The 11,436-nt window shown below is 43.8% G+C and overlaps 1 protein-coding gene across 1 annotated transcript in view; it reads left to right on the forward strand.

The window, feature by feature from the left end:
* The window catches only part of nlgn2b (neuroligin 2b), a 53,381-nt gene extending 44,373 nt beyond the window's left edge, over nt 1-9,008 (forward strand). The window contains exons 6-10 of the mRNA XM_061751394.1: nt 542-807; nt 898-1,051; nt 1,681-2,047; nt 3,392-3,922; nt 3,960-9,008. Of these exons, the coding sequence (XP_061607378.1) occupies nt 542-807; nt 898-1,051; nt 1,681-2,047; nt 3,392-3,922; nt 3,960-4,362 (1,721 nt within the window). The 3' untranslated portion in view covers nt 4,363-9,008. The remainder of the gene's footprint in view (nt 1-541; nt 808-897; nt 1,052-1,680; nt 2,048-3,391; nt 3,923-3,959) is intronic.
* The last annotated feature ends 2,428 nt before the right edge of the window (nt 9,009-11,436 follow it).

The raw sequence follows: 11,436 nt of genomic DNA on the forward strand, positions 1-11,436 counted from the left end.
CTAGAATTCCGAGCGGATGCAGACAAAGTCGGAGCGCTTTTTAAAGGCGCTGCGTGTGCGGAAGAGAGACGAACCGAGCCGAGATGCTGCTTAATTGATTTCACAGGGAAAGGAGCGGGGGTGGGGCGCGTGCAGAATATGCTGCGTGTATGTGTGTGGGGTTAATTATTAATGACAGAATCTGCAGATAAAAAAGAAGGACAGCAAGCCACTTTATATAACTGGCAGCCGTGCAAGCCGTGTATTTCTCTTTCTCTTCCTCATCCTCCTTTCTGCAGCCCTTTTCTGGCTCCATCCAACTCTGCGTGCAGGCTAGTCATTGTTTACTGTACCTTTTAACGCTGTCTCGTCTCGTGTATCACACAGTTGTCCTAGCCCAATGTGCATAAATATTCTTTCTTGGTTGCAATGAAAGTAGCGGAGTTGCTTCTTCGTCTTGCTTCAACTCGCTGTAAGGCAGAGAATGCGTCTTCTGCCGATAGCAAAAGGGCGGCAGTGTACAAACGTATGTGTTCTTTATGTTTTCCTGCTTTGCGTGTAGGTTTGTTTCAGAGGGCCATTGCGCAGAGTGGCTCCGCCATTTCCAGCTGGTCAGTCAACTACCGACCGGTCATGTACACCAAGATTCTCGCTAAGAAGGTCGGTTGCACTCTGGGGGATATGGCGGAGTTGGTGGGCTGCCTGAGGAGGAAGAGTTTCCGGGAGCTGGTGGACCAAGACATACAGCCCGCACGCTACCACATTGCATTCGGACCTGTAGTCGACGGCGACGTGGTGCCCGATGACCCCGAGATTCTAATGCGGCAGGTCAGCGCGATATACTTGCTTTTGTCTCCATACGTTGTTCTTTTCATCGCATTCCGTGTGTGAACGGTGTGTTGTGAATTTTACGACCAGGGTGAGTTCCTGAACTATGACATATTGCTGGGTGTAAACCAAGGAGAAGGTCTGAAGTTTGTGGATGACAGCGAAGGAGAAGATGGGATATCTGCACCCTCGTTTGACTACACCATCTCCAACTTTGTCGACAATCTTTACGGATACCCGGATGGTCAGCTTCCTTACTTGGCTAAGTAACAAGTCACACGCCTAATTTACAAAATGGTTTGTAAATGGAAAAAAGTTTTTGTTACATTTGTAGTCCTTGTAACAAGCAAATGTGACAATTCCCACACTAAGCTAAACATAAAAGTCTGAAACGAGCATCCGGCGTCTTTGGAAATGTGACGTATTTGTTCTGCTCGGACGTTTGAACAAATTCAAATTTCAGTCTGTGTAGGTCTTTCTTAAAAAAAAAAAGAAAAAAAAAAAGCAGACAAACGCTTACAAATATTCAATTGCTCATACGATATATTGACTATTCAATTGTATGCGAAGCTTCCTTAAGTCACTGATGGTGTGGAAAATATGTACAGTAAACTTTTCTTATAAAATGTGATTTGACTATTTCACGCTCATAATTAATGAATTAGATTGCAACTTTTAACACGACTGTATTATTTGTAGAAAATTCTATTTCAAATCCAAACATTTTCAGTTTCCGGCAAATGAAAGAAAATGCAAAAACTACCCCAATCTCTGCAATTTCTGTTACACACCTGTATCCATTATTTCCCATTCTGTCTCTGTCTCTGTTGACATGTTTGTTTGTTTGTTTGTTTGTTTGTCTTTTCCTCCCAGGTAAAGATATACTGAGGGAAACCATCAAGTTCATGTACACAGACTGGGCTGACCGGGACAACAGCGACATGCGTAGGAAGACCCTGTTGGCGCTCTTCACGGACCATCAATGGGTGGCTCCAGCTGTGGCCACCGCCAAATTGCACGCGGATTTCCAGTCTCCCGTCTTCTTCTACACATTCCACCACCACTGTCAGACAGAGGCGAGACCTGACTGGGCTGACGCAGCCCACGGAGATGAGATCCCCTATGTGTTTGGCATTCCCATGGTTGGAGCCACTGACTTATTCCCATGTAACTTCTCCAAGAACGATGTCATGCTCAGTGCTGTGGTCATGACGTACTGGACCAACTTTGCCAAAACGGGGTAAGAATAGTGCAAAATTAACAGGACGCCTTAAATATTCTTCTATTAAGTAATGCACAAGCTAAACAAACTCAGGCAGGTCAAAGTTGTTCTGTTCCAAACTGGTGGCCATTTATTTCATTGACTCAATGGTTTACAAGTAGTCGCAAAACCCAAACCAAAAAAGTTGCATCGTACGTCTCATTGAAGTTGTATTTTTTTCTTAACTTCAATTGTTAACTCCAGTTCATATTCAGATAGACTAACGAGGAGGGCATTTTTACAGATTTCTTTTTGGGAGGTAGCCTCCCACTCTGAAGTGTATTCTCAACAGTAAACGCACACAATGGCGAAGTCACGTTTGAATTAGAAAATGTCCTGATGACTCATCCACAGTGATGAAACCTGATGACAAATATCTTTGTAGAGTGCACAGAGCTCAGACAGACGAGTTATTCTTTTTGATGATTTTTGTGAGAATCCTGCATTATCTAATCACATGCGCAGCAAGCGAGCCAGTGAGAGCCATATTCTTTGTTATATTGTAACTTTGATCCTTTTTTTTCCCCACATTTGACATGGAAGACTGCACAATATTATGCATAACTATCGAGGTAAAACATTATGTACCAGCACTTTATCTAATGATACCCCACATAAGATCTGTATTTTTTTTTTTTTTTTTTAATCTGCTTGTGAATATTAAATTAAATTGAGAAAAAAACCAATCATCCAACATTGAGATCATTGTTTTTATTTAGTTTGTTGCAATAATTGTTTATTAGAATAGAAGGTCATGTGAGTAGGTCAAGTGCATTTCTACAGTCAGCGTAGTACAAGCACAATAACGCAATGTGATACCGGCTGGATATGTATTGTCAGTGTAGCTAATTATATGTCGCGTGAGCGTGGAGGCAATGTCCTTAGATCACGATCGATGTGTATTTACTCTCGCATGCACTTTCACAGTACTGGTAATAAAAACACTAAATCTATCACATATCGTATTATGTTACTTATCTGGCTTTCGTTGCTGTGGAAATTAATATTGTAACAACTGGATATACTACTGGGCAAATTAAATCCTTCGAATAAAAATCGGCAAGCAAAGTATTATTGTAAAGCCAAAAGGGGAAAATGGATGCATGGACGGAAAAGGGAGTTTTAGAGGTGGCTACGCTATGCCTGTTGAGACTCGTCACTGGTGTGGCAATCTTTGAGGAGTCTGAATATGATTAGTGTTGTAACATCACTGTGCAGAGTGCATCACTTTTTTGTTTTCTTGTTTGTTTGAAGTAGTACCCGTGTCGTGTATACCGCAGTCAAAAAGATACTAAAGGCAATCACCTTCATTCTGTTTTCCAGTGACCCTAACCTCCCAGTTCCTCAGGACACCACGTTCATCCACACCAAGCCGAATCGTTTCGAGGAAGTCATCTGGACCAAGTTCAGCTCCAAAGACAAGCAGTACTTGCACATCGGCCTCAAGCCACGCGTCAGAGACAACTACCGGGCCAACAAGGTGGCCTTCTGGCTGGAGCTGGTGCCGCACCTCCACAGCCTCCACAAGGAAATCATCAGCTCCAACACCACACGACTGCCGGCTGGGGAGAACCCCCACGGTAAGGTCAATCACAACACCGGTACCCACTCCACACCGCACCCCGTAATCTCCGCCTACCCGCCTGAGCCGGACGGTTCCGAGAGACCCCGCAACACTCCCTTCCCTCCTGAGACGAGGGACTATTCCACTGAGCTGAGTGTGACGGTGGCTGTGGGCGCGTCTCTCCTTTTCCTCAACGTGCTGGCCTTTGCTGCCCTTTACTACAAACGAGACAAGCGCCACGAACTCATGCAGAGGCGTCACCGCCGCCTGTCCCCGCAACGCGGCGCGACCATGGGCATGGGCATGGGCATGGGGCATGGGCATGGGCATGGGCATGGGCATGGGCGTCGGCCTCGGAGTCGTAGGGGCCCCGCCGCACAACGACCTGGCCCTGAGCCAGGAAGAGGAGCTGATGTCACTCCAGATGAAGCAGCAAAGAGTGGAGCTCGAGCACGGCACACCTCTCCCCTCCCGCGGCATCCATGGTGACCTGGAACCTTTGCGGCCCCCGGTGTGCCCACCTGACTACACGCTGGCGCTGCGGCGGGCGCCGGAGGATGTGCCGCTCATGACGGCCAACGCCATCACCATGATCCCCAGCACCATCAGCAGTATGCAGCCCCTCCACCCCTTCAACACGTACCCTCCCGTCCCCGCCCCGTCCACGACCCCCGTCCCCAGCCACAGCAACAATGCCTTGCCGCACCAACACTCCACTACTCGTGTATAGGACCCGGCACAACCTCCGCGGGCCCCACTGTGGGCACACGCCGCGCATCGTCACCCCCATCGCCCTCTACTGGTCTTTACTCGGTATTTCTCATGAAGCCCTTAAATAAAGCTGCAGTTTGTAAGATTTTAAGCAGTGAGTGACAAATACCTCTAGAAATGTAATCACTGGTCAAGGTTGGATTGAGCAATTACAAATACCATTGTGCATCAAAATCTTATTCTTCCGCTTGGTTTTACTCACCCGTAATAACAAACACCGAGCTCGAGCTTCCTCAAAGTACAAAATGTTCGGCTGTTCATTTGCTTAGCCCTAATTTGGTCCCAAATCTCCTTCTTTGGTTAGAAACTCCAAGGTGAACTAAGGACACGAAAAGCAGCGGTGTGGCCGCGGTGCCGTGGCATTGCATCGAAGCACTTTAGTAGGCATCCAATCAGATTGCTCCGATGTCAGGCCTGCCTGCACCGCTCACAGCCCGTTGGGGACGTATTTTCATGGTATTTGAGGGTCATTAGGAAGCGCAGTGATATGTCAACTAGGCCTCAGTTCTTTTCTTTCATTGGCAGGTCAGCTCAGTGCATCACACTCTGCAGTTGGTATCCTTCTGCTAATTTCAAACAGAGCTAATGACGACCAGTTCCCGTCACGTTCGAATTAAATCAAAGAACACAATAGAAGGTTAGTTGGATTCTTCTTCAGCTGAAAACTGAATGAAGGTGGAGAACGGTGAGATAGATGGAAATGGCTGCAAGGTTAAAGCACTTGAGAAGCGGAAAATCAGATTGTCACCCACACAACACTTGGGGAGTGTATGGAATGGTATTTGGGGATCGCTATGATGTGGTGTGATGTGTTTTACCAGCGTTACAGTCCTCAATTCGTTATCTTCTTTGTAGCTTCTAATTTAGATTCTTCCAATTACGCGTCATTTCCAAATTCATCATTTCACCAAAAACGCAACATGAGGTTCCAAGACTGAAAAAAGGGAATGATGCGACAAAGTTGCCACGGTGTCGCTGGGAGACCGCAACGCCGTTTGGGACCGAACGTCCAATCGGATTGCTCTGAGGTCATCGTCGACTCCACACAGCCCCTATACAAATATGCTCCATTTTGGTGAAATCTGGGGCTTGCAATTACAGTATATGATGGGATGGGTGAACTACTAGTCCTTAACTTATTTCCTCCCTTATTGCCTGGGTGACGTCTCTGTGCAATGACAAGCGATTTCTGTCTTTGAAAAAAGCTCAACTTAGTTCCGTTACAAGAATCCTCTGTAAACTTGTGACAATTTCTCGGAGAAGGTCTGAGCTAAATAGAATCTGTGACACATTTTGCATAATGTTTAGTTGGTTAGCCCAAGTCTTCAGAAATGTGGGAACGGTCAAAAGAATTCCGTCATTTATTGAAGCTTTGCCGGAAACAATCTACAGTATGCCCAAACATTGCGTCTGTCACGAGCCAGTGGTTTCTTGAAATTTACAAATTGCAGCTTTAAGGCCCAATCTGGAAGTGAGACTCGCTCCCGCGTGGTAAACGACAGCTGGTGCCGCTGTCTGCGTTTTGGTGAAGAAAGACGCAAAATTGACATTGGCTTTAAAATTGGATTTTCTACCTCAGTCTCGGATATGTTGGTTTTTTTTTTTGGGACATTTCCAGATTGGGACTTCAACTTTTGGGTGGTACGGGAAGTAAGCGGATCCTATTTAGTCTGTGGGGCGCAACCTGGATTCTCACGGCATCTCATCCCCGGTGGCTCGGCTCACGGCCATTTGTCGATTTGTTTCTCTCGAATTCCATATGTCTCGACACCGCCGACCCCTTCCTCTCTTTCAGTTTCTCTGCTGCCTCGTCGCATCAGCCCCCTCTTTCATTTGATCAATCCATTCACGTAATCTCATCAAGACTCGTCTTTTATACAAAAAAAAAAACCACAAATGTAAATGATGTATTATTAATAAATTGTAAGGATATGAATGGGGGAAAAAGATATTCTGATATCTCATTTTTACCAGCATTTTTGGTGCCAAGTACTGTGACAAAGTTCCTCTCTCGCTGGCATCCAGTGGACTGCCTGAAGAGGTCAGGTCCGCCCTGACTGTATCTTAACTGAAGGAATTACCATCATAAAAGTGCCAACCTTTTCCTTTTTGTTTTTGACAAACACACGCAACATATCCACTGTCCCACTGTTCCACTGTGGATGGTCTCTTCTTTTAGAGAACATAGATTCCCTATGTCCTCGATTAAGAAAAGAAAATGGAGTTTTCTCAACTACGTTGCATGATATTGTTTCTCCTTAAGGGTGTGGATGGGAACATTTTCTTTGGGTTTTTTTAACGAGTTTGGTTACATGAGTTCATCGATTTTGTTTCTTTGTGAAAGTAATCTTCTTATTTCAAACTCAGCTGCACTTTGTGATACTTCAACTAATATTAAAGTATTAAGAGATGAATATTGTGTAAAACTATAACAGAGTAAATATTTCCTCGTTATTTTATTTGGATTTCTTTTCAAGTCCTAACACAGAGGCTCCGCCCCATGACCACAAAGACTGATCCCTCGAGCCTCTCTTTGTTTATTTTGCTCTTTCTCTTATCTTTTTGTCAACAACGGTGATGTTTGCACAGTTACCGCCTGTGATTGACATGTGAAGAAAACACCTTATGTTACAGCAAGTAAAAAAGAAACCTGACATGGCTGTAGTCTACCTTAGGTTTGTGCAAGTGACCAACATTAGCCACATGCTTTGCGTGTTTGAAGACTGCCTGACACCTCTTTTGTTGCTTTCCTCAACCAAGCGGGAGAATGAGATCTATGTGTGATGGTGACAACCTTGTAAAGTGCATTTCACATCACTTGCACAACTGAACATGGACAGTTCTGAAGAAAACCCAGTGACATTTAGACTGGACTGAATAGTGAGTCCGTGATGTGATTGGTGAATTAGCTTGTCACAGCAATCGATGCACAGAGGATGCATTTTTAAAAACCTGATTTTTAAAAAAAAAAAAAAGGGAAAAAAATTCTTTAATGTCAGGCATTACCGATAGTCCAAAATCAAGGCGAGTGGGATTCTCTCACTGTAAATGTTCTGCATCTTGTGTGCTGAGGATAAGAACGCACGGAAGGAAGCACAGGACTGCCATTCCTTACAGGACTTGAGAGGACACGGAAGGAAGAAAAGAAAAAAAGATACAAAAAACAACACACGGACAAACCTGTACATCTTTTAAGTGTAAGAGGACAAACTGGAATTTGTAAATATTATTTGTCGTTTGGTTTTGATCGACTGGGCCGAACCTTCCGTTTGTGACAACAGGTGCAAAGTTTAGATGATTTCCATGATTTTAGCTCTTGTGTATGTTGAATTTGTCTCTTCTTCTCGAGCTCCTGAGCAAATTCCCGAAGGTTATGGCCACATGAGTAGCCGACCTCAAGGGAAAAATACTTCATAACAAGACCTGGCAAGAGGTCAGCAGCTCAATAGGAGCATAAGGAGGAGCTCAGGTAAGCTGTCGGAGTGACTGGCCAAGGCACGGGTGTCAAACTCAAGGCCCGGGGGCCAGATCCGGCCCGCCACGTCATTTTACGTGGCCCGCCAAAGCAAATCATGTGTGTCGACTTCCGTGATTCTTGCTCAAATCTGTTCCAAATTTTTGTATAGTATTCATATGTAATAAATAGTAATGGACTATTGTAAGCATGTTTTGCCTCCAAACCCCTTTGACAGTTACTTGAACAAACCATTATCCTTGACTTCTAATTTCAAAACTCGTTATCCATCAATTTGTTGTCTATGTGTAATAATATGATGAGGCGATTAAACCTTGATATGGTTTTACGATCATAATGGCCCTCTGAGGAAAACCGTATGTACAATGTGGCCCGTGACAAAAATGAGTTTGACAGCCCTGGTCCTGAGGAGTTACGCGGAGTTATCTCATCGGTTGTGAATGCAGCTTTTGAGTCCTTTTGTTGGTTGTAAAGCCAAAGGACAGATGAAGAAGAGAGAGGGCAATTCTTTGAAATGTGCTCCAAACAAACAAAGCGTAGAAAATGACTTGCGATGCTGTTCAGTTTAATAGTTAGTGTCTCACATTGTCTTGAATTGTCATACGGTATAACCCGTCATTGGGAGGTGGTGAAATATTTGGTCATATTTCAGGATCCCTTCATGGTGATTGGTTTGCTTATCGTTTGCAATTTTGTCGTTTATAGGTTGGTTGAAGGTTTGTTAGCGCTTCTGAAGCGACATCATAAGAGAAGTAAATACAAGGTCTGGAAAAGTCCTCGGGAAATGGAAGCACACTCAGCAAGTTTACATGTTTACACTAAACAGTTTCGATGTTGGCATTTGGTAAGGAGAAGGGGGGGTGAAGGATTAAAAATGTGGCAATGTATTCTTAGTAGCCTATGACATTTGTTGCTGGACTGGTATCAAGAAGGCTTGCACCTGTTTGTCTCGTTCATTTCGTCTGATTCTGCGACATGCTTTGAAGCTCCCGATACCGGGAGAGAGCATCATGACCACACAGGGGTTCAAATAATTCAAGTTCATATTTCTATTTCAAATAGAGGCTATTACACACTGTATGTTGTGTATCTGAACTGGAAAACATTAAAAACAAACATTGTTAAACAAATTCTTTGCCATGATCCTTTGTTTTTTGTTTGTTTGACATTGTTAAACCGTATTTGCAGTCAGGAGCTATGTCACCGCTTTTGCCAATGTGGGAATCGTGCACTTTTAAAAGGCAATTCTTTCAGAACTGTACGAGTTGACCCGAAAGACAACAGTCAGCTCACACGCGCTCTTGTTCCTGCGCTGCTGAGCACATTTGGTCACCAGAATTTCACAGCTGTATGCCGATTTTTTCATGGCCACCATAAGTTGACCCATGTTATTGTTGACAAAGGTTAAAACTACACACCTTCTCTCACAGTTATTTGTTTTATATTGTCTTTATCCCACTGGCAATACATCCATAATTAAATCAGAATTGTTTTCACGTTTTCCATCGGTGTCATCGTCTCCATTTTTCCTGAATTTCGAAATAATCGTTTTGAAATATTGCTCCAATAAGAACTTTAATGAATTCCCCACAGGGTAGAATGACTTCATCTCCTTTGTCTAAACTCAAACTAACATTCATCATAAACAGATGATATTGTTCAGATGACTGATGCAGACTTGATTGGCGTCATTTTTTTCTCTCTCTCGTGCTCAATCAATCCAATTACTTGAGACGATAATAATAATGGTTTCCCTGTGAGCAACGCTCCGGAAGTACTGCTCGTTCATCACTAGATGGCAATGTAACGTCGCTCCAGGACTACCTGCTTTTGATTCAAATGCCCACTGCTTAATATATATATATATATACACACCGCATATTCATCGACTTGAATAAACAGTTAGCCATCGTATACGGGGCAATATGATCAGACGTGCTGCGGATCACATCCAAAATGTATTGTAATCGAAATCAAATGTGCTGTAGTAGCTGTCCTTTATTGCTGCCCTCTGTTACTGTTACAGCTTGCATGCCGATGGAAACTGGTACTCAGATGAATGGGAGCAGCAATTCTTCACGGCCCTAATAAATCATTTAGAGTGACCGGGCGATGCGATTCATCCAACCATCAACCAGTTTGCCTTTGCAATCTAATCTGCGGCGATGCAGTTATCTGAGCGGACATTTTTGCTCAGCTCTGCTGCAGAGTGCGGGCGGGACACCTGCTGAGGAGTTTGCTGAATGATTTGGATGCGACACTCTCACAATCAAATGGAATCATCAGATTTGGAATATGATACAGAACTGAATCATACCCACATACAATATATGAATCATTTTGCACATGGTACCTTCAAAATGTAGTCGATCTGTTCATTTCTGATTGTATCGTTCTCCTCGCATTCCCTCCGCAAGCCAGAGAACCAATTGGTTATTGTAGATGTGCTGTTCCAACCTCAGGTCTGGCCTCGTTGTGTATTTCGCATGTTCTCCCGGTGCTTGCGTGACTTCTCAGCCGTTACGCCAGTTTCTTCCCAGATTTCAGAAATGTGCATGTTGGGTATCTTGAGTGTGAATCCTTTTCTACACGTGGGATCACCAGAATGGGTGCTCAATAGCACCCCTCCTTAACGGAGGTTTCCCTAGAAGTACAAGCCAAAGAACCATTTGGGAACTATGGGAAACTTGTATTTTGTAATGGATTTGTTTTTTAAGTGAGCTGCGTATTTAGTCATTTGGGGGCCCAAGACAAACCCTGCCATAGCTCTCGAGTTCAAAGATTTTGAATATTACAACAGGAAAACGCCCAAAGTCACTTCGAATATTCATCATCAACTTAAAAAAAGTGTCGATATGTGAAGGTTTTCATATTTCCTGGCCTAGAGTAAGTCCTTAAAATCAGTCTGCTGCAGTTGACCACTTGGACCGCTTCAATACTCACATCTTCATCTCGTTACACTTGTGTCGCTGTCCGGTTCATCTTTACCGTATCCTCCTCGGCTGACACTGACAGCAGTGCTACTGCAACTGACAAGGGTATGTGACCGGGAAAAAAGATTGAAAACTTTGGTGCTTGTGATTCATGAAAAGGGAAAAAAGGTTCGTGTTTCCTCTCGCCTTTTCTTCTGCGCTCCACTGCAATGGCCGCTTCATTTTCACCAGCAAGTCTGTAACTTTTTTTTTTCCTGCCCTCTTCGTGAATCAAGTCTGCACATGCACAGTAACAAGCTCAGAACTGGGAAGATGTGCCAACCATTATTTACAAAACAAAATGCCACATTTACACTAATTATGTTTTAGAACGTCTGCCGTGTTTAGGGAATTTTAAAATGATCATGCAGCTCTTAAAAAAATCTATAAAGTCTCTGCTCTTACACAAACAAGTAGCACAAGGCGACTCTTATTTAATAACGTTGGGAAATTGACTAAAAATGACCACCTTTTGGAAAGGCATTGCAACGAGGGCGTTAAATCGTCCTGTGCAATTTGATATTGACCACTTGGTGGCAATGCAGGTTCGTTTGTTGAGCCTTCCTGTAGTTTGTTGCGGGAAATA

Source organism: Phyllopteryx taeniolatus, chromosome 17 (assembly GCF_024500385.1).
Source record: "Phyllopteryx taeniolatus isolate TA_2022b chromosome 17, UOR_Ptae_1.2, whole genome shotgun sequence".
NCBI classification, from domain to species: Eukaryota; Metazoa; Chordata; class Actinopteri; order Syngnathiformes; family Syngnathidae; genus Phyllopteryx; species Phyllopteryx taeniolatus.